This window comes from Haliaeetus albicilla, chromosome 7 (genome assembly GCF_947461875.1).
Source record: "Haliaeetus albicilla chromosome 7, bHalAlb1.1, whole genome shotgun sequence".
Taxonomy (NCBI): Eukaryota; Metazoa; Chordata; class Aves; order Accipitriformes; family Accipitridae; genus Haliaeetus; species Haliaeetus albicilla.
This window is the reverse complement of record NC_091489.1, coordinates 20,835,639-20,858,203: the sequence shown is the minus strand read 5'-3', so window position 1 is coordinate 20,858,203 and position 22,565 is coordinate 20,835,639. Positions and strand designations below refer to the sequence as shown.

Sequence of the window (22,565 nt, the reverse complement as noted above, 5' to 3'; positions counted from 1 at the left end):
CTGAGACCTCTGCACGGGGAAGGAGCCCAGCCGGCCCCTCGTCACGCTTCTCCGCGTGGACGAGGACGAGGTAAGGGCTCCAGGGGAAGTCGGAGCCTCTTGCTACTGCTGCTACCGGGCGCTCAGAGGGTGCAGCCGGGGCGCAAGGGCGCTGCCTCCGGCCCCGGGCACGGCAGGGCAGGGCACGACCGGCGGCGGCCGCCGGTTCCCCAGCACAACTAACTCCCTAGCGCCCGGGGGACCTTCTACACCTCCCTGCACCGGGACACGGAGCTGCCCCGGCCCCAGCGACTCGGGCCGCGGGCTGCCCTCCCCCGCGCCGGGGGGCCAGCCGAGCACCGGGCCGATCCGGCAGCAAAGCGAGGCCTGGGGGACGGGACGGGACGGGCACCCACCCGCCCCGGGTGGGGGTGGTGGAGGTGGAGGGGGAGGAGAAAACGGAATAAGGAAGGAAAAAATGACACCCCGGCTCCCGAAAAGCCCGTCGGTGAGTCACGGCGGGCGGAGAGGCGGCGGGGCTGCCCGGCGGCGGCGGGGGGTGCGCGGCGGCGCCCCCTGGCGGCGGCGGGCGGGGTGGGCGGCGGCGGCCGCCCGTGTCATGCCGGAAAGTCCCCGGCGCTGCCGGTGGAAATCCCCGGTGGGGGTTTTTTGTTGTGTGTTTTTTCTTTTTTTTTTTTTTTTTTTTCGCCCGGGCGCTGAAACAGAAAGGGAAAAAAAACAAGAGGCTCGGCTCAGCCCTTCATTCCGCAGCGGCGGCGGCGGCGGCAGCAGCTCCGGCGGGGAGGGGGCGGCGGAGGGAAGGGAGCCCCGGCTCGGCGGGGGGTTGATGGCTCCCGGGCTCGGCTGCGTCCCACCGCCCCAGCCCCGCTGCTGAGCAGGAGTTACCGGCAGGATCGCCCGGAGGAGGAACCCGCCGGCGGAGAGGTGAACCGCTGCGGGCACGGGCAAGGGAGGCGGGCACGGCGGGGCACGGCACGGCAGGGCACGGCGGAGCCTCCAGCCGGCTTGGTGTCCCCCACCCCGCTTGCTGGAGGGCTCCTGGGGCCAGCGGGCGGGTTTGGCCGCGGGGTTTGGTCGTTTTCTGCCCGGCGGTTACCGCTGCGAGGGGGGCCGTGTGTTGGGCATCTGTGGCCGGGCGGTGAAATTGTGCCCTCTGTTGACCGGCGCTGGGGCGGGCGCGGCGGGACCCCGGCGCCCCCCTCGGCGCGGGGCTGGGGGACAGCCAGCGGCGGGCACCGCGCCCGCCTTGCTTCGCTGCTGGAAGAGTGGTTGGCTTCGAGCTCCTGCTGTAAAGCTGGCGGGGGGGAACAGCGGTGGTTGTCCCTTCCACCTTGCGTGCACTTGCTTCCAGCAGACCGGTAAGTTAGGGAACCAAGCCGTGTGAACCGGTCCGGTGGCACATAAAACACCCTCCAGCCTCATCCTCTTCCTTGGTGAGGAGTGATAATATGCTTAGTTCTGCACCAAGCGCTCAGGCAAAGAGCCGGGCATAGAAATCCATGGGCGCTGTAGATGTATTAAGCGTGTTTATTTTAGCATTGTCTTAGCACTCAGCAGAAAAGAGTTTATCGATGCTGTTTTCTGGATAGAGGACGGAAAATTAAAATAACTTTATGAAGCCCCTGGCAGATCTCCGAACAGTATTCAGCTTTCGCGAGCTCAGCATCCTCAGTATTACCTGTTCAGAAAGGATGCTGCCTCAGATAGCTATTTAATCATTGTTTACAGCGGTGCTCTTCAGAGAATTCGTAGTCATTACACGTCGAAAGGTTAAAGTACTATAGCATACAGTAAAGCACAGTGCAGTGTAAATGAATATAATTGTGGCTGAGCTTTCTGTTCCTTAAATCTCTAGCTTAGGTGGCTATTGAGTTCTGTTTGTTTCATCACATTCTTTTTGAAAAGAAGGGTTGCTCAGCCTTTGCCTTGATTGACATTTAATAACCATAAATAGCATAGACAGTAATTTCCATGTGTGGAGGGGAAAATATGCCTGTAGAATATAATATTGAATAATATAGTTTCAGTGAATGCTTCTGTAAACTCAGTACTTTCTGTTACTTAAAGCTGGAAATAACCATTTCAAGGGTCCATGTCGGTAGTGCTTCATTCGTGTAAAAAAAGCCCATTGACTCAATGGCTCTACTTACGTAAGTAAGGAATTCAGTATTTTGGTCATCTCGGCGTAAAGTATAGCTGTGGTTATTAAACAGATTGATAAGGGGTTCTTCATATTTCATTTCTTAAATCATCCATACATTTAAATATAGGATTACATAAATAGCATGTGTAAAACTATACTGGTGGGTGGAGTGGATGAGAAAATGTGTTATTTCCATCTTAAGGCTGTATGTTGGTGGGGGAATGATAAGAATATGCCACCTTTATCAGCTAAAGGAAAGCTTTTCCACGTGTTGCCAGATGTGACAGCTCTGAGCCCTGTCCCTAGTGCTCTTACAGGAGCAGAGGAAACACTGCATGAATGACATTGCCCTGACTGAGCAGAGAGAACTTTGCAGCATCTCGCGTTTCACCTGCCTCTATTTAGGGCTTGGTTCCACTGAATCTCTCCATCAGCTGGTTCTCAGAGAGGTTATAGAGGGCAGCTCTTGGCAGCAGGAGCTCAAGGTCCCCTCTTACCCTGGCAGGGTCCTTTCCAGCACTCCAGCTGAGCGGTTGGAGGTGGATGTCGCCAATGCAAGTGTCTGGGTGAAGAGGAGAGAGCAGCTGGTTCCCTGTGGGGAAGGGCATGCTGAAGTCCTTCTGTGCAAGAGGGGTCTTCTGCCTCCACAGACCTGAGAGTGCCTTCCCGGTCAGCCCGTCAGATTGTAGTCCTTCTGTCTCCCTCTGGCCCTCCAGACTCCCATCTCCATGAGAAAACTTCTAGCAGTTGCATAAACCAGTTTTCAGTTGCTTCTTGTCTCCCTGTACTTGGCAAGGTATATAACCAGACTTTAACACATACTTACGCCTTGGTATTTGTCCCTAGATTCATAATCACAATGGTGGGTTCCCCTAATGTGACCAGCTGTATTCTAAACATGTTAGGCATGCATACCTTTATTTGTCTTAATAGAAATTTTGCTTTGCTTTTAAACAGAGCAATAATGTACATGGCCAGCATGGAGAGTCTCTCCATGTAAAAATAGGTTGTTGGTTGTGTTACTGCCGTGCACGGGAGTTTTGAGGGATGTGGTCCCTAGGTTTGGCTCTAGCTAGCCGCAAAGTTAATGTGCTCTGAATAAGTATTTTGGAGGGTGTAGACAGTTTGAGGTTATGGGGGTTTTTTTGTTCTTCCTGCTGTAGCCCATAAGGCTAGAGATACTGCAGAAAGGGACGCAGGCCAGCAAACATTACATGTCCCACTGTGGAAAAATATTGGGGTTTTTGAGCCAAGTGGAAATGCTTTTTCAGCTATGTTGACTTACCGCTGAGTAATAGCGGCACTGCAGTCTGCACCCCCACACGTGGCATAAGCACCTCTGTGCAGTAGCTCTACCACTCACAAAATATAAGGAGCCTCAACTTGCTCTGTGACAAATTCCTCATTTGCCATCTTCGGCCACCGTAAGTATGGGACAGATACTAGCATGACATGTAATTCTTGGGGCTCTTTTTGTAACTGTACCAAGCATCACTTTTCAGAATGTATGGGTTGTGGAAATCTGAAATGGTCATTATCTGCTTTTTTTGGCATGTCATCAAAACAAGAGCTTGAAACATGCTGAAAGTTCAGCAAGTTCATATGGGATTACACTGTACAATTATCAATTAGTCAAGTTTCCAGGATCATTTTCCCTTGCCTTGATCTTGCCTTCTTTTATCCTTACTTTGATTTGAATGCTTTTTTTTTTTGGAACGATGATGCAATTTCCTTAGTTATGAATAAATTCGCTTTAATATCTCAGTAAATGATCGCAGTAAATTATTGGAATAAACTGATCAGTGTCTACATCCGAGTAATGCAGAGAGGCTGATGGATATGAGCTTTAAAAATCATCATCTGTCTAAGGCTCAGTGGACTGCATCCACCCTGTGCTCATTTTAGGCAAAACTGCAGCCAGAATCCTGCCCTTGAAAGTGCCTTCTCAATCTCTGCAGAAGTGATAGCACTGTGATGCAAGGACACTAACATGTCAATAAAAGGATCCTTTTTCATTTCAGATGTCTTCTAGAAACATGGCTGGCCAACACATTCTTCCTCAAGCTTTGTATCAGAGCAATATGCTGAAAGCCATGAAGATTAGAGAGAGGACACCTGAAGATCTGGTCAAACCCCCCAGCGGAATAATTCACCACTTCAGGACTATGCACAGATACACCATAGAAATGTTCAGAATGTGCCAGTTCTGCCCTCAGTTTCGGGAAACACTTCAGAAGGCCCTGACTGACCAGGCCACCCAGACTTCGCTGGAGCGCCAGAGGAAGCTCAACTGGTGCATGGAAGTTCGGAGACTTGTCCCTTTGAAGACTAATGGTAAGTTATGAGCAGGTCTTTGCACCCCCATTATAACGGGTAATATGAATGTAACACCTTTATTAATAGCATCCGAGTTCACGTTACTGAAACAGAAGCACACGGCTTTAAAAAAGTGGTGCCTTTTAATCTTAGTTTTGTAAGCTAAAATTCTTTTCACATGATGTACTGTCCTGAGGCTGTAGCAGACCCCTGCCCCTATCACGGTATTATGAATAGCCCGGAAATTTCACAGATATTTTCATAATATCAGTAACCTGTGGCACGTCAGAGTAAAATACCAGGTGGGAAACTTGACTTGCAACCCATCGCCTTTCTGTGAATCCAACTCTGCTATGTGTTGGCTGCCTCGTCGGAAGTGCTGAAGGGCCTTTAATGCCAGGCGAGAGGAGACTTCAGATGCTTTGAGTGACGGGGGTGCATTCCCGTGTATATATAGCAGAAGTTAATATCCTGCCATAAGCCCTGCCGTTGTAGCTGGCAGGCAAGGTTCACTTGCTGATCCAGCTTTAACAGCAGTGCCAGCAGGAGCGTCCTGGACGTGGAGCCTCTGGGAACCTGAGCTCGCTGGCCCTGGAGCCAGCGCCCCGCACCTGGCCGGCTCCCTCATCCTCGGCTCCCTGCTGGGGTTTGCCAGCTCTTGCCTTCCCTCGGGGCTCTCCAGCAACTCCCACATGCATGACTGACAGCCATCTTTGTCCAATGCAAAGTTTGCAGTGCCCTTTTCTTTCAAGGGTCAGTGCTGGTTTTAGGACTTGGCTTTTGGGTTACTTTGTGTGTATTGCATCAAAGTGCTGTAAATCAAAAGGTACAGCAGCAATGCAAAGGTTTCCTGAATAGGTAACACGTGTCCACAGTCTTGAGCAGGAAACTTTTGCACATGACTGTAAGAGTTGCTGGGCATTTCACATTCAGCGGAGGAAAGATTCGGTAATGGCTATGACTTATGGTCACGCAGCTGCAGACTTGGACTCAGGATTCCCTACAGCACAGATTGCCCCAAGCCGGGAAGGTAGACTGGGACAGTGAGGACTCCAGGAACATGGAAGAGACATACTCTTTGCTCAAGGAGCAGATCACAGTGGTTATAGAAACACTGGGTGCGGTGGACCTGCAGCCTCGTTGAAGTCCTTATGTTATGTTCTGCGGAAGCTTCGTTTCCTATCTGCTTATATACACGTTGCCCTTATCTTCCTAGTCCACATTCTTCCCATCACAAGTTCTACAATATTTCTCAGTCTGATTGTACACAGCTGTGTTGTGCAAAAGCCATAAAAACAGAACCTCTGTGTAGATGTCACTGCCCCAACCTAGAAAGCCTGACCCTAATGTGCGTCTCTGTAACTGTCATAGAGGCACTGACCTTCTGGTGGGCTTTTGTGGGCTGCCTCTGCACTGGTGTAAAATTCTCATGGCTGTGATTAGGCTGTGCATAGAGATCGCGCAATCTTGAACTTCCAGAAGGACTGGAATTGCAGCTAGGGCAGGCAGTGCTTTACAGGTTCTAGGAAGATTGCTCCAAGTACTGCATCTTCAAAACTTCACCCCAAGAGATACAGTCTAACAGATTTACTAGGAAAATGGACAATGTGCATAATTTTTGCCCAGGGCAAAGAGCAACGGGTTTGGAATCCCCCATCTCCTGTCAATACAAGTCCTGCAGAGGTTAACACTGCCTGGACAGGCCCTTGCTGCTGACAACGCCATAGTCAATAATTGTGACCTCTTGCATTGCCTCATGACTGTCGGCAGTGTTACAAATAGGAACAATTTGTGGACTGGTGACTTGGATCCCATCCATGAGCAGGTGTACTGATATATAAGATGCTGAAATATTAGGGCAGGTTGAGGGAGGGTAAAGCAAGGACTCAGTCTGTGGTCCCCCTGTATCCCGTGCAGCCAATGAACTCAGCTTCAGTTCAGTGCTTTAGGGTCATTAAGTACATGAGTAGGAGTGGCTTTGGGAACCTGTGATTTATGCAAAGTAGTCGCAGCGAGGGACCTTTGCAGGAGACAGAACATAGACTGGACTGAAGGAGAGGATCCCTGAAAGAAGGGACAGAAGCCTGGAGAAGCCCTGTATTATCCCAGAAAATAACATGGTTGGGGTTTTTTCTCCCACGTGGCATGAAGAATATTTTTTAAAGCATTTGGCTGCTTAACCCATAGATGTGGGAGGAATATATTAGTTCTTTCAGTCAATGGTGGGCTTTCTTCAGAAAATCCTGGGTTTTTTTCTGATGAAGGTTGTAATTGTTGAAAACAGAGAAAGTATCTCCTGTAGGATCTTTTGATGTTTATTTTACCTAATATGTATATGAGTTTGTGGAGTGGTGGGGGTTTTTTAATTAAAAAAAGCCCTTTTGAATCACCACACATTTCCTTGCAGACGTGTGAATGGAGGATAGAAGGAAAGCAGTAGGAGGTATACAAATTGAAACTGTTGGCTTTTTTTTTTTGTTTTTTTGTTTTTTAAATTTAAAGATTCCAGCATCTATTGGCTGTAGAGATTTCACTTGTATAATGAATCGGCATTCATTCCAGCTCGCCCAGCCACACCCCCTGGGAAAGTCCGAGGGAGGCTTTGCTGTTCAGCCCTACGCGCTGCAGAACAAAAAGTACAACTGTTGCTCAATTGCTAGTCAAACGGTGCAGGGGAATTCCAAGTGCTGTGTAAGGAATTTTGGGCAACGCTTCTCAATAAAGAACTGAAAGTGAGCTCTCAGAGAGAGAGAAGAAAAAAAAAATCTTATCTTTGCTCTAGATTTTGCAAAGGGAAAATTTTAATGGGATTAATATGTCATCTTTCTTGGTCAGAAGGAAACCCAGTCAGTTTTTCTGTCTTGTATGTTGTTCCCTGATTTTTGAGCTCAAGTAAGCAGCCTGCAGACTTGAAGTAAGCTTTGCAAGACAGCATTCAGAAACCAGAAGGCAGTTGCAGGAATCTGATATGCAGTGAGTCCATAACAATTTATGAAGTGTTGAGTAGATTTCAGATTATATCTTTTTCAGGATCTGGGGTCTGTTGTAGGGGTTTTTCTGCAGTTTCATAGAAAAAGTAGCAAAAGTGTTCACAAATGGTGTAACTGAGCCCATAATGCATGTGGCAAACTGGGTTTAAGTCTGTTGTGGGGGTTCTTTGGTGGGGGGGGGGGTTTCCCACATGAGAAAAATCTGGTAACTTTACCATGGTTGATGTCCTCTATTCCAAGGAAATTGATGTGGTTTCTTAGCATTGGGTGAAGCTGTTTACCACTGTAGTAAACACTGGACCTAGTTTTGAATCTGAGGATATGACAGTAATGATTCTTGATGTCTCCCTTTCAGGGGAGACATCCCCTTTTGGAGAAAATGGCTAGAGATAGAATTTGAAACCCAGCCATAGGTATATTTTGTCACACCTTTTAATTAAGTTAGTTAACTCCTCTGATTCTCAGTTTCTTCCCCTGTGAAATTGCAGAACATTAATTTCCTTCCTACCTGGAGAGTAAAGAGGACTTTTTCAATGCAAGGAGGGTGTCTAAATGAAAATCAAATCATTGTGGTTTTCATTTATTTAGCTTTAATTTTGTGTTTTTAAAAAACAGCCCTCTAAATAAAATATTTAACAGCCCAGCATACTATCAGTTCTGAGAGGAAGGCAAGTGGTGTTCCTATGATTGCTTTACATAATTCACCTACTCTTCCGTTTCTGTCTCTTTCTTTATTACAATTCCTCCATCAAGCACAGCCAAGTGCCAAGCCCTTCAATGCAGTGCTCGTCAGGGGATGTGAGGCTTGGTGTTACTATAGTATTTTCTTAGTGGTTTCCATTATCTCTTCCCTGTGCCATCAGGTGTATATTTGTATAAACACTGATGAGTGAGATTTACATGTTCTTTTGTAATTTTAAGATGACTTTTTATGTTTAAAAGCTATTTCAACTGTGTTTGACATTTGCAGTTGACCCCAAAATTTAGTTCATTATATCAGTCAAAGTTAAGTAAGATAGATAAGGGGCATTGCTGAATGACAGCTTAACACTAACCGGTGAAGGGACAAAACCAGTAGAGAGGCGACTTTCTTCCTTTCTGAGCAGAGAGCTCGTAGCTGTAGACTCCTTCTTAAAACCCTTCCGTCCAAGGCTTAGAGAGAAGTGCACAGGGAATATGCATATGCGCAGTGTAATTCTACATCCCACATGCTTGTGACGTTTTATTTAAGTAGCCATTTAAAAATAATGTCCTCTTTCTTTTTTTGCAGGTGATGGAAATTGCCTCATGCATGCTGCATCTCAGTACATGTGGGGTATCGAAGATATCGACCTTGTCTTAAGAAAAACATTGTTTAGCACACTCAGGGAGATTGACACACGGAACTTCAAGCTCCGTTGGCAGCGGGAGGCTATTAAATCCCAGGAGTTTGTAGAAACGGGACTCCACTATGACACCCGGGTAAGGTGGCCTGAGGGAATGGTGCTTTTTTCTAAGTGCTCATCAGCATTGCCTTGCTGATTTCGTTTGCTTTTTGGCTTCATGGATTCTGCCATCAGTGGAGAGCAGAAATAGTCTTCCTTTGGAGGAAATGGGAAAATGTGATTATTTTGAGCACTGCTGTGCTGCAGTCGGTTCCTGACCTCCATGTCTTTGAACCATTGCTGATGGATGTTTCTTTCCTCAGAATTGGGAGGAGGAGTGGGAATACCTCATTGAAATGACCTCCCCAGAAGCATCCGGGGCTCGAAACAGGCTTCCATATAATGCACTGGAAGAAATCCACATCTTCATCCTTGCTAACATCCTCAGAAGGCCAGTCATTGTCCTTGCCGGTAAGTTGCCTAGCCAGTAATCTCACCATGTTACTCTGTGCTGTGCTAGTAATCTTACTTCAATAATTGTTGGTTTTAGGTAGATGCATTTCAGAATGGGGTGTTTTCAGCAACTTTTTGAAAACACCCAGAATATGCTTTCTCTTGCCTATAGCACATACTTACTTGTGTGTGTTTGTGTTTTCTTTTTCTTTCTTGTGCAGATAAAGTGGTGAGAAGTTTAGAGTCAGGCTCCAGTTTTGCTCCTCTGAACGTCGGTGGTATTTACTTGCCTCTTCTTTGGCCAGCTGAAGAATGCTACAGATACCCAATTGTGCTCGGCTATGACAACATGCATTTTACACCACTAGTGACTCTGAAGGACAGCGGGCCAGGTATTTCCTAGTACCTTGTTTGGTATTCATGTAGCTTCTTCAATATCGTCGTGCTGATAACTCATTTAAAATAAAATCTGGTTTAGATTTGCATTTTTAAAGTTAAAATAAATGCAAAAGATTCCTTTGGAATATATTTTTAAAATGTGAGCAGAAACAGCTTTGTCTGTAAATCTGAATAGAAACTAAAGGTTGCCTTCAAAGTGCTGGTTGAAAGTAGAGTGCAACTCACCTGGTTGCAGGCTGGAAGCAGTCAAAGGGTGGCCTCTGCTTCATTGTCTTCTGGCCTCCTTTGCACGCCTCATCATAGGAGAAGAAGCTTTGAAGGACATGGTCTCAAAAGAGTGTACTGCTGCCTGGCAGGGATAATGACATACATGCTTTGCCATTTTTCATACATCTCTTCTGAATGGATAGCAGTTCTCTTGGTTCAGGTTAGGGCACCATCCTGTGGAAAGGTATAACAAACTAAGATCTACAAAGCTGCCCACACTGAGAAGAAAACTGCTATGGGGACGTTAAAACTCTTGTGGGATGGGGCTAGGTTTGCGGTGCAGATGTGTCTGCATCCTTCTCTAGTGGCACTGTTTGGCTGGCCAGAGAAACCAGTTTCTATTCTCCTCTCTTTCCAAAATTCAGCAGCAGTGGTGACATCTCCGTGTGTTGCATCTTGTGGTTACTCCTGCCTGGTAAAATATATATATATATCTGCTAATCCACCTTGTTTCCCCACAGAAATCCGGGCTGTCCCTTTGGTCACCAGTGAGCGAGGCAGATTTGAGGATTTGAGTGTGCACTTTCTGACAGATGCAGAAGAGAGGGAGAAAGAGCAGCTGCTAAAAGACTACTTGATCGTCATAGAAATTCCAGTGCAAGGCTGGGATCATGGTACAACTCATCTAATTAATGCTGCAAAGTGAGTGTCATTCCTGTTTCCTCAAAGTTGTCTTCTTTATGGAGGTGGGAGAAGCTGGGCAGCCCAGTATGTTCCTTCGGTCTTTCCTTCCTTCCACGGTAGCACACGTGTTTACCCTCTGAAATAGGAAATATTGGCATTACTGTTGACATGCTTGGAAGTGGTGTGAGCTCAGACCAGTCTCAAATTTAAAGGTGAAAATGTCTTCAGACTTAGCAGACTAAAACTAATATTTTGGAAGAGTAAACCCAACGGATTAGTTTCAGTGACTTTTAGATTACACAGGAGGGCGGCTGAAAAGTAGTTAAACCCAGGAACTACTTAGATCTTGCACTTTATGTAAGAGCACATTGCATAAAGGGCAGCTGGTGTAATTTTGGCTGCCCTAAGGAAAGTACTTGGCGGTATGTTCTTAGCGCAGATGCCTTGACACCCCGGGCAGTTGCAGTGTGGCAGTAGGCAGGAAGCTGTGGCTGGCAGAGGAACCACCGTCTGCGCTCATCCTCCTGACGGTTAAGCATCAGTAACGTGCAGGGAGCAGCTGGCAGCACCCATCGGCTTCTCGCGTTTAGGGGATGCTGGCAGCGGTGTCTGCCCAGCCCCTTCATGAGTGCAGGAGGGAAGTGACTCCCTGTATCCTCTGTCTTTGCTTCTATTACCACACAGGGAGGTATCTTTGTGCTATTGGGTGGTACTGGTTTAGAAGCCTTGAAAACTGAAGTCCTCCTACCCGAAGGATATGTGCGTACATGAAGAGTAGCGATCGAGCTCCCATAGTCCCACGGCTAGTCCCACTGCACAGATGCGTTCTGGAGTATTGCCAGTAATGCTAGCTCCTCATCCTACCAACTGGGGCATGGTGAAGCTCCCGTGTGGGTTTTTCCCTGTGGTTGCGGGCAGAGTAGGGATGGTGTGATGGATGCTAGCGTTACACACACCACATAGAAGCCCTGTAGTCTGAAGAATTTTGCTGGTAGATACAGACCCAACAGGGCAAAACCAGGAGCAGATTTCCTGATAAACTGTATCATGAAATGCTGAGCCCACTGTAGAAAAGGCTTGTTCATAGCATGGGCTGGTGAAGAAAGAGGTCTTCCATGCTAACCTCTGCTCAGCTAAGCACCGGTCTTCAGAGGAATCCAGGATTTGGGGGACTTCTCTTTTCACTTCTGAGAGATTATCCATACACTTTGTACAAACAGCTCTCAGACAGAAAACCCTCACCTGGAAAATCCTTTTAAGAATACTTCTGTTTATCATTGTGTCAGACCATTTCTTTAGATGTGAAAGTCTCCATTTGACATCACTGAACACCTGCTTTTAAAATAATTTCCATTTACAGAAACAGTTTAACATCCTGGATTTTCTACCTGACTAATGTGGATGTGCATTAAATCTACATTTCCTCCCCACGTTGCTTGTATTTGCCTCCATCCCCACCATCTGCCCTTTTCCACCACTGATGCAATCTTCCTTTTTTGGCTGTCAGGTTAGATGAAGGCAACCTACCCAAAGAAATAAACCTCGTGGAAGATTACTTTCAGTTGGTACAGCATGAGTACAAGAAGTGGCAGGAGAATGCTGAGCCTGCTAGAAGAGAGACCTGCTCCAGGAACAGACAGGAACGGTCTTTTTCCCAGCTCTCCCTCTTACAGGTGAAATGTGAAACGCCGAATTGCCCTTTCTACATGTCTGTGAACACCCAGCCCTACTGCCATGAGTGCTTTGAGCGCAGGTCCCAAGGAAGCAAAGGAAGAAAGCAGACCTCTAAAGCAGCACCTGAGAAACTGAAGGCAGCTGGGTCGGGCTCCTCCCGTGGGGACGTTTGTGAACCTGGGGGATGGACGGCCGAAGGGCCTGTAACAGGGCCTCGTTCGGCACCTCCAACTGCTCCGAGCCTTTTCCTATACAGCGAGACCACGGCCATGAAATGCAGGACACCAGACTGCCCCTTTACATTGAATGTGCAACACAATGGGCTTTGCGAACGCTGCTACAATTCCAGACAGCTTGGTCCTTGCAACAACTTGGATGATCAGAGACATTTAGACTATGCCACGTGCAAAGTGTGCCATCAGAAGGCCAACAGGACCTTCAACGGTATATGCAGCACTTGCTTCAAAAGGTCTACAGAGCGCTCCTCAAACGGCAGCCCCGCTTTCCTGCCCACGTGCCACCAGAGATCGACGTCCGACCCGTCCCAGATCTCGCAGAGCCTCCTCCAGCACTCCTGCCATCAGGCTCCCAACAGCTGCGGCGAAGAGCCCCCACCGCCGGCACTGCCTCCCGAGGAGAAGAGAGGAGGTAACCTCTGCAGGAAACCTGGCTGCAAGTTTTTTGGGACATTGCAAAATGAGGGCTTTTGCACGCTGTGTTTCTTTGAGTACAGGGAAAACCACGGTAAGTGGAGATGGGGTGAGCTTTGGCACGTTTTTTGCCGGCTGCAGTTCAGCCTCCTTGAGCTACGGAGCTCTGCATGCACTGGGTGCTAAAAGGGCAGAGGATGATGGAAATGCTGTGGAGCAGAAGCTGCAGTGTGGGGAGAAGGTGCTTTTTTGGCCATTATTAGCCCGTAAAGGGGCACACAGTAACAGTGGGGAAATCTGTGAAATCTCTTGTAAAACTTCCCATCAGCTTTCATGGAAGCAAAACTAGCTCAAGAGGGGGTGGGTTTTGATACCTCCCCACGATCCACTGCAATCATGGTTTGGTATGAATTTTCTTCACAGCTAGACAAGTTGTAGGGGTCAGTGAGGGAAATGCTGTTGTACTGATCGTACTGAAAACCAGTTATGTTAGCAAGGTTTTTAAAAAGCTTGGGATGAATTTGAAGATCTGTATCCGTATCCATTCTGGATGCAACAGGTATAACATTCTGGAGTAACTACTGAAGTCGCCTTGATGAGCAGAGCAAGTAGAAGTTGACTGTAGCTAATGTGCTTGTGTTTTGGAGTACATTGTTATAATTGATTAGGAGTGTATTGTTATAATCCACCTTGAAATCTTTCTCAGTAATATCATGCGTGTGCATGCACATGTGTGTTTAAAGGCAGGCCTTCAAAAAGGTAATAGTCTGTGAATAAATCGCATCATGAAATCTTCATCTTTCACGCTACTGCCCTGTTACAGGCAAAGAGCCTTCGGGTATAGAGGGTGAAAGGCACATATAAGAGAATTATTGCTTATCTCTTAAGACTTTAATTTTTGACAAGTATGCCAATAGAAACATAGAAAGGTTTGGGTCAGAAGGGACCTTTAAAGATCATCTAGTCCAACCCCCCTGCCATGGGCAAGGACATCTTTCACAATGCTGCGCTTTCCACATACTTTCCAATTAGGAGCTTCTATGCCAGCTTGCAATAGCTTATTTTACAGCATTGTTCACAATGAAAATTTTTCCTTTTGATTGTGCAGTATATAAGATTGCTTCTTGAGACTAAAAAGCGTAAGGCACTTTTTGCCCATAAGCTCTGTGCCACTGTACTTCTACTACCTGGCGTGCCTGAAATGGGGGAGGCCAAAAGGCAAATGTCAGGGTAGGTCACGGATGACATGTTGAAGCCAAAGGTGAAATTCCTCTTGACTTCAGTGGGATCTAGTTTTCCCACTGAGGGCAAGTTTTTCCCAAATCAGCTCTTTCAACAACTTCCGATATGAAAATCAGGCTGTATTAGCTCCCTTATTTATGTAACATAAAGAAAAGTGCACCAACTGAGGGGTCTCAGGATTGTCAAAAACCCGTGTTTGAGGCTAGTAGATTTTTTTTATTTGTTTATTTATTTATTTATTTATTTATTTTTAAACTGTGGAGCTTTTTATACTTGTTTTGGGTCATCAGATCTATTGGGCACATTCAAACTCCTCCTGTCCTTACTTTGCATTACAGACAATGCTTTGCTACGCCACCAGAGGAGATCTCAGAGGAAGTCCTCGGCAGTGGGGCAGCCGGGGAACTCTGCCGCTGCCTTCCGTAACACCGTGTCCTGCCAGCGGCGTGACTGCGGCACCCTGGGCAGCACGATGCTCGAGGGGTACTGCCAGAACTGCTTCATTAAAGCCCAGAACCAGCGATTTCAGGAAGCCAGGAGGACAGAAGAACAGCTGGTGAGACAGCCAGAAGTAAGTATGAACTTCTCAAAATCTTCCTCTTGTTTAGTGCTGCACGTTTTTCTCTTGTGCGAACAACTCAGGATGTGTACTAGAAAATCCTCAAACAACTGCATCCGAAGTATCATGGAAAGACAAGCGTAGAGCATCTCATGATTTTTTCCTGTTGCAGCTGAGCAGCACTCCTAAGAGTCGTCCTCAGTTTAGGATTATCATGGCCGTGCTCAATTTTACCTCAGCTGGGAATTTGCCAGCAATTTTAGTGGAAGCAATTGGACCAACAGTTGGTTTGTTTGCTGGTTGGAGAGAGATTTTCATTCTTACCCTTAGAGCTATGCAACTGCATCAAGGGGTTTAGTCCACCTCATATTGCCTTTTTCATTGAGCCCATTACAGATTTTCTGTGTTCCAGATTCTTTTTTTTCTTGTTTGGTTTGTTTTGGCCCTTTTAGAATTGAGAGTTACCAAAGATAAAAGCCATTTTTTTCTAAGAAATGACAGAATTTGAGATTTTCTTTGGTAAAGCCCAACTTGGCTCTTGGTATTGTACTTTTCAGAAGAAGCATGTGTCTGCAACAACCCCCAGTGGTAACCTATACAAACCATGAGCAGAGTTGAAAGTAAATGAAAAGCCGCTTGTGCTGCCAGCACGGCAACTGACAATGTGTTTTAACATTTTTCAAGAGAACGGGACAGCACAGAGATTTGCAGCGAGGAGCGTTGAGTAGCCAGAAGAGACAGTGTGCTGTGGCTTCGTGTAGAAACAACCTGGCCTGCAGAAGCGACGACTTGTGCCAGGAGTGCCAGCGCCTCGGTCAGCTTCCACCGTCGGGGAGTGCCAGGGACCTGGCTGCAGAGGAGCCCCCGAAGCAACGCTGCCGAGCCCCTGCTTGCGATCACTATGGCAATGCCAAGTGCAGCGGCTACTGCAATGAATGCTACCAGTTCAAACAGATCTATGGGTAGCGGCAGAGAGGAGTTGGTAAAGAACAAGAAAGCAAAACCAGCTACTTCCTTCACTGAAACGGTGCTATGTCCAAAACACTTAACAGTCCTGGGAGTGGGGAGCAGGGGGAAATATAAGCTGTCTGCTAGTATTCCTGTTTATTCCCAAGAACAGGAGTAAGTGTCTACTTCCTCTAAACACTGCATACAAGGACTGCTGAGAAGGGCAGGTTGCCTTCTGCACAGAGCTGTTGTTCATGACTAAGCTCCTACAACGCTGTATTTAATTCTTGGACTTCCCAGGAGGAAGTGTGAAGCATTTGAATCCAAAGAACTTCCCAATTCTGCCTCTCTCTCAATACATCACCTGCTCCCAGGAGAGGAGCCGTGGCTACTGTTGGAGGTGCAGGAGCTCTTTGCATTCGCATACATCAGTCAGAGGCAAGCCTTTCCTGAGAGGGATCCCCCAGGACAGGCTGATGCAACTTGCAGTTGATGTCTGAAGAAACTTGCTTTGGGTTGCCGATGTCGTTGCTGGTGTTCTTATAGAGCTCATCAAGGCAGGAGCTCCCACAGGCGTTCAGGGTGTTAACAGCGAGTGGTTCTGTGTTTGCAGAGCCCTCAGCAAACCACAGCCAGAAACAAGACTGGCAGTGGTCTGCTCCTTTAACACGCTTAACCCAACTAGCATTTAGATCCTTTCCCAAATCCCAAGACAGCTGGAAAGACAGGTGATTACAGAAGCAACTTTCATGAGCATATGCATGTGATGGGAAAATGGAATCCTCCCTTCCTACTCATATGGAAGGAATTGCCTCCAACAGACAAAAAAACCCCAAACCCCTTTGTCTTCAGCTTCAGTTCTGAAACCAAAACAACTCTCTTCTCTTGCATTGTAACTGTCAGGATATGTGTGCCGCTGTTCACGCACACCCCCGTGCCCCTGCCATTTCTGTCACATTTCTTCCTTTTATCCTTAATGTGGTTCTGTTAACATACTAACAGCTTGGAGCTCAGTAACAGAGTGCTTTAGGGTCAAGATTTTACTCCTGGAATTCATGCATCCACTTCTCAATCTGCAATACTTTCTTTAGTGACCTTGCCTTTACTGTTGCACCTGGTACCTGCTTCTCTCCTCTCCTTTCAAGTTCCTTTTAAGTTTTCAGCATCTGTTTTGCTGCTATGATTTTGGAGGCGATACCTCTTCTAAGTTGCTTCTCAAGTTTAGAATCTTTTTCTAATTATTAAAAAACAGTTTTTAAAAGGAAAAAAAAAACTCATGACTTATTTCTGTTAAATTTTATATATTTTGTGAACCTTAATGTGAACGTATGTTTTATTAAAATATTTATATTATTTGAAACAATGCAACTTGAAATTTGCACAGTTAGGACTTTTTTTACGTATATTTACTCTTGTGTTGAAAGTTACAAACTTAAATGTATAATTGAAAAACATTCTCTGATATAAAGAAATAAATTATTGAAGGATTGAATTTGCTATTTTATACTGATGAAAGAGAGCGCAGTTGAGCATGGACACCCCCTGAAGAAAGCATTTCTGTTCAGGACCACCATTCAGCATGTTACCAAGTGCTCCCTCGTTCAGATGATGTAGCCAAGCACTTTGAGGAGGCGATAATTTGCTGTAAGCCTCTGCATACCCTCACCTTACATCATCGTCCTCTCGGGAATTGCTCCCAGGGCCGTGGTGTGCAGTCAGTGTGCATAAGGACTTAGCTCCTGTGGGTGCAGAGTATCTTCAGTCCCCAGAACTGCATAAGCATAAGGGTGGCGCAGGAGCAGGCTGCAAGGGAAGCTAAGGTAGTCTGACTTGACTTTGCTTTTTTCATTCATCCATCAGTTACGCCAAGGATTCCCAAATGACGTTGCCTGAGTGCCCCTTTGGGAGGCGGTGATGGCAGCAGGAGATGCCCACCTCTGCCCAGCCATGCGTGCAGCCCCAAAGGCACAGGCCAGCCCTACCACCGCCCCTCACCAGGGGCAGCAGGGAAGCCTTTCGGTCATGGTGTCTGGGTTGCTCGATAGCTCCTGAAAAGCAAGTTGACAGCTGCTACTTGAAAAAGTACTTGAAAGCAGTGTTTTCTTCTCATCCCAAGCTCGGCCTAACCCAGCCCTACTGCCAAGGGATTTCTGCACTGTAACGGTCCCTCAGTATGGCATGAGTATGCCTGTGCAAGCACTCAGGTGTTTCAGACCTCTGCCTGGACAGGCAATACTGTACACTACCATGACTTTTAGGTGTTGCCCGTGACCTGAAGGAAAAAATTGGGGCTGCAAAAATCCCTGTGCAGTCAGGAAAGAGGACCCTTCTCTAAGAGGCTGACCTCTCCAGGTCAGCTGCTGTCTATCCTGGTTAACTCTTTAATCCCTTCTGACTGTTCAGGATACTCTTCAGCACATGCTTCAGTGCTGTCCCAACTGAAACTGTGTAGATGTTAAGTTCCTGAGCACTTCTGCCATAGGTTAGCTGGTCCCTGGAATTCACTCAGCTCTCTAGCCCATGTTCCTGGATGCCTGTCCACCTTTTTGATGCGTGCTGCTCTTCTTACAATTTTCCCAGCTCCCTCTGGACTCATGTACCCCTCCTTTCAGAGCATACAAGCTAGAAGTTAGCCTACTCCCACCAGAGCAGAGCCTGCTGGATCTACCAACCCCATCTCTACAGCATATTCCTCTTTTTCAAGATCTGACTCTCCATTTATCCATACCCTCCTTCCCCTTTCTTTCAACTCGTGCAACTCATGTGCCCGCCAGATTCATCGAACTTCTGCACCAGGCAGACACCTCGGTGCTGAAAGAGTGGGCAAAGACTGGGAGGGATGTCTGCAGCGGGGCACCAGGAGATGGAGGCAGCTCATAGCATCCAGCCTCAGCAGCCATCAGCCCCTGCTTGCTGAAATGGCAGAGGTGTCACATCATGACACCTTCAGTGTCAGGAGGCTGATTAACTCCAGTTGCTGTTAACTGCAGCTTCTGCAGAGAGGAAGGATTTCAGATGCAATGCCTCAGATCCCACCGATATTTCTCTGCTGCTTTCTGGGCCCATTACTCATAACCCTGAAGTCACATGAGACTTGTCTTATTCTGAAGCTCCCATGTGAATGAGTGCCCAGCCTGTCTCTTGTGATTTACTTGTGTGAGAAAATTAAAGCCAGTAGGGCCTTGTTTTTAAAATACTCTGGTATTTCCCTAATGTCCTTCGGGGATTTTGACCCTCTGATGTTTTCTGCTCTTTGTCCAGACACCTCTTCAAGTTCATGTATTTTTTACCTTCCCGTTCTGCAAGAGAGAACTTTTATTTGGAGTCTCCCTTTTCATGACCACTTCTGGAAGTCTCTTCGCTAAGACACAAATCTTTCATAGCCAAATATTCTTTTCTTAGCAGAAAGGCAAAACTAATATGAAACAATTGGCTTAACAACTACTTGCATTGCACTGCAATTCCTTATAACATAGGGCAGGCTATATAATATAAGCTGTGCAGGCTGTGCTTACATACTCATTTTGTTTGGGGAAGGGATACTTTTAGACAATTATATGATGATCTGAATATTATCTATGTTTCTGTATTTCTCAGGGTTCTAACCACTATATTAATAGATAACTTATGATATAGAAAAGAAGAAAGCACTTACTACATTTTCAGTGTAGAGAGAAAGTAGATTAATCTTTTGATACATCAGTGCTCTGCTTGGCAAGTCTTTGGTGTACTTTGAAGTACTAGGCCACTTAACAGGTCTGGGAGCACCAAATGGCATGTACTGTGTTAGATCAAAACACTTAAATCAAGCTACTGACCTAAGTGTGTATCCCAGGAGCCCCAGGCAGGACTCAGTGTGGTCAGCAGTTTGCAGGGAAAGCAAGAACAGTGAATCCCTGCTTTTACAATTTCAGGTGCAGGCTATGATATTCTTCATTTACACAGAAGGGAAAGGCAGGATATTTATGGCCTGTGAGCCACCTGCCCATCCTTTCTTCCTGCACTTGTTCAGCCCCATCCCCATCCCACACAGTACTCCCCCTGACCCAGCAGAGCTGAAGAGAAGAGTTACCTGCAGATGGAGGGGATCCACAGTCTGCAGTGCTACTCCTTCGCTGCAGGCAGACCTCACAGGAGAGCCGTGCCTCTCCGAGGTAGTTATCAAGAAGTGGTTATTTAAGTAAGGATGTCTTATCTGATGAGCCGTTCATGAGTTGCTTGCCTTGCAACTTGGTGTACAGATTCCAGCTGACCCACCGACGGCCTGGAGCAAGTAGGAGTGTAATAAATGGAAATGAAAAACTTTCATCTGAGTTAGTGTAAATGTAGGAGTGGCATCATATCTACTTTTTATGTGCTTGATTGAATTACAGGTGATAGCCATTTTGCCAGCTGTCTTTCATCTTGATTTCCCAGCACATGCTACAGACTGTCCTAATCTATACCACCCCATTCCTCAGAAGTGTCTAAAGTCAGTTAAATCATCCATATCTGACAGCTGTGACCTTTACACTGACAGTGATAGGCATAGGAGAAAAGGTGGTTCAGTGATTAGGATACACACAAAAAAAAGACTCCCATCATGAGACCAAAGCTCTTGGGGTATGCTAAGGTGTCTTTCCCACCTGGGACTGGGGTACTTGACTCTAAGCTCCTTTTCTGAACAGGCACAACAGGGACTTTTAAGCTGCTACATCAAGGAGGTAGTCCACCTACTGAAAAAAAATAATCTTAACCTGCTCATCCCTAGCTGTATTTAGGAGGCAGTGAGTACGCAGGGATATCTGGTAGGGCCAGACTTGGTAGTTCAGATGCCCAGGACAATGCTTTGTTTGAGCCTCCTGCTGAGACTTTGGCACCAGGAAGGCCTCTGAGCACCTCTGCAGCATGGGAATGGGGACACAGCCTCACCAGAGAGATCCTCAGTATCTGGGGATTTTACTGACAGAGGGGCTGAAGGACTTTGAGGCAGTATTTGTGGGGGCCTGTGAAGATTTCAGTTGCATCTAGATGTTCGATATAAGTGTTTTGAATATAAATCTCCAAAAATTCATGCTGAGCATAACTTTGTGCGCTTGGGGCCCTGAGGCCACAGCATATGACATTAGCTTGTGCATTCAATCTGTGCAAAATAAGTGGTTCAGCACAGTGATATGATGCATGTTTTGTTCAGGTGAGAGCCACAGGGGAGGAGCAACTGCATAATTTTATCCTACATACTTGAGTAGGACACTATAGTGTAATATGTACAGCACCGAAATAGAAAATGACAACACTGAACAGTTACAATTTCAGTTTATATTAAACTGCCAAGGTCCCTTAAAATCCAGAGTTAGAAGTACAGGTGCCTTTACCTCCAAGTGCTCCGATTCTCAGGTGCTCGCGTTTAACATGCAGTGCAGCAAACCTGGCGCTGATGGGAGCACATTCAATGGACTAACATAAATGTTCAGTCATTTCTGTGCTGATGCTTTCTCCCACATTGGTGATAAATACTGATAGCATCAACCCTTGCCTAGTTCAGAAGGGCTGTCCTAGCTGCATAGGAAGAAAGACAAAATGTTTGGAAGTGGTTTAATTGAGCTGCTACTTCGTTAACTCCCCTTTCCTTGACCATCCATGGTTATTTTGGAGAAGACTGCCACTAGCTCTTCACAGGTTATTCCTCTAGCTCTTCAATTTAGTAGGACACATTTATATGGACCTCACAGCCCAGCCCTGCTCCTGTATGAGCGTTATCACTTTTCAACCTGCGGCCGAGCCGACTCTGTCAGTCACCCTGCGATCCGGCAGCTGACTCCCGCTGCCGGCTGGCTGGAGCCATGGCTGTCCTGGGCAGCCCAGCACCCCTGCAAAGGGCTCTTGTAGCCCTTTTATGCCAAACAGCTGCTGTAGGAAAGCTAGTCAGCTCGGTGTGAATACGTCTCCATTTGTCAAGATAAACGTCTATTGAACAAAAGCCTGTATGTATAAACACATACATATATATATTAAAAAAAAAAAAGTATTTAATGTCTGTCAAACAGAAACCTAAAATAAGAGCAGGTAATTTTGCTTGGGAGTTTTATGATGACATCTTTTTGTACTAATGTTAATTTTCAAAAAACTCCCTGTGTCTAATATTGAAAGACAGCCTACGGCGTGCTATCCAGACGACCCCCTCCTCCAGCCTCACTAAAGTGAATAATATTACGTGCATAACCTCTCCCCCTTCCCACCACCCCCGATCTCTGACAGCAATGATTCTTTTTGTTATTGATTTGGTTTTTTCCTCTCCCCCCTCCCCTTTTTTTTGGTTAAGCTCTAGTACACATCCGTGGTGTTGGGCAGGAAGTCAGATTTCCCCTGGTGAATTACTGGGGGGGGGGAACTTAGGTTTTGTTCTCTGGTTATGGCTCCATGTCAAGGGATTCGTATGAGCTCATATGAATGCACATCGTGAGTTAGTTCAATTCCCACCCGGTACTGGTTTTTAAAAAAGCCACTGTTTGCTGGCATGTCACAAGAAAGGGTCAAAATCCCCTTCTCATTTACAATGTAAAGCAAAGCCAGTAAGCTGGGGATCTGCTACAAGGAACGCAGCTCTGTGCGGTGGTTTGCACTTCGAAACCTTATCTATATTTTTGCTTTTCTTACTGACCGCTCTCAGAGATGCCGCTGAATACTGTGGGGCAGAATTTGAAGTATGGTGTAGCATGAGATCACCCGGTCAAAATTCCCACTTACTAATGTTACTTGTTGCAGGACTCGTTTCGTTTCCTGTTGCCTGACACTGGTGATAGAAGAGTGCGCGCTGCAGTGATGCCTGGTAAACATCTTACTGCAAACTCCAGTAACATTTATATTTGTGTAAACCTTTAATAATTCAATTGGCTTCTGCAACTTTACTCCAGGTATTCTGTAGGATAACTAAGATGGGGATTTGGCCAGCTATCA

General features: G+C 46.5%; 1 protein-coding gene across 1 annotated transcript; it reads left to right on the top strand.

The window, feature by feature from the left end:
• Positions 1 to 635: 635 nt before the first annotated feature.
• TNFAIP3 (TNF alpha induced protein 3) lies at positions 636 to 17,134 on the top strand. The gene is made up of 9 exons (XM_069787220.1): positions 636 to 924; positions 4,165 to 4,477; positions 8,720 to 8,910; positions 9,137 to 9,284; positions 9,488 to 9,658; positions 10,394 to 10,574; positions 12,064 to 12,974; positions 14,461 to 14,693; positions 15,366 to 17,134. The coding sequence occupies exons 2-9, from the start codon at positions 4,165 to 4,167 to the stop codon at positions 15,645 to 15,647; spliced, it is 2,430 nt and encodes an 809-aa protein (XP_069643321.1). The 5' UTR covers positions 636 to 924; the 3' UTR covers positions 15,648 to 17,134.
• The last annotated feature ends 5,431 nt before the right edge of the window (positions 17,135 to 22,565 follow it).

Excerpts from the sequence above, each read along its gene's own strand:
- TNFAIP3 (XM_069787220.1), top strand. The coding sequence starts at position 4,165 with ATGTCTTCTAGAAACATGGCTGGCCAACACATTCTTCCTCAAGCTTTG. Across the intron at positions 4,478-8,719 it reads TGTCCCTTTGAAGACTAATG|GTGATGGAAATTGCCTCATG; the intron begins GTAAGTTATGAG and ends CTTTTTTTGCAG. Across the intron at positions 8,911-9,136 it reads GACTCCACTATGACACCCGG|AATTGGGAGGAGGAGTGGGA; the intron begins GTAAGGTGGCCT and ends TTCTTTCCTCAG.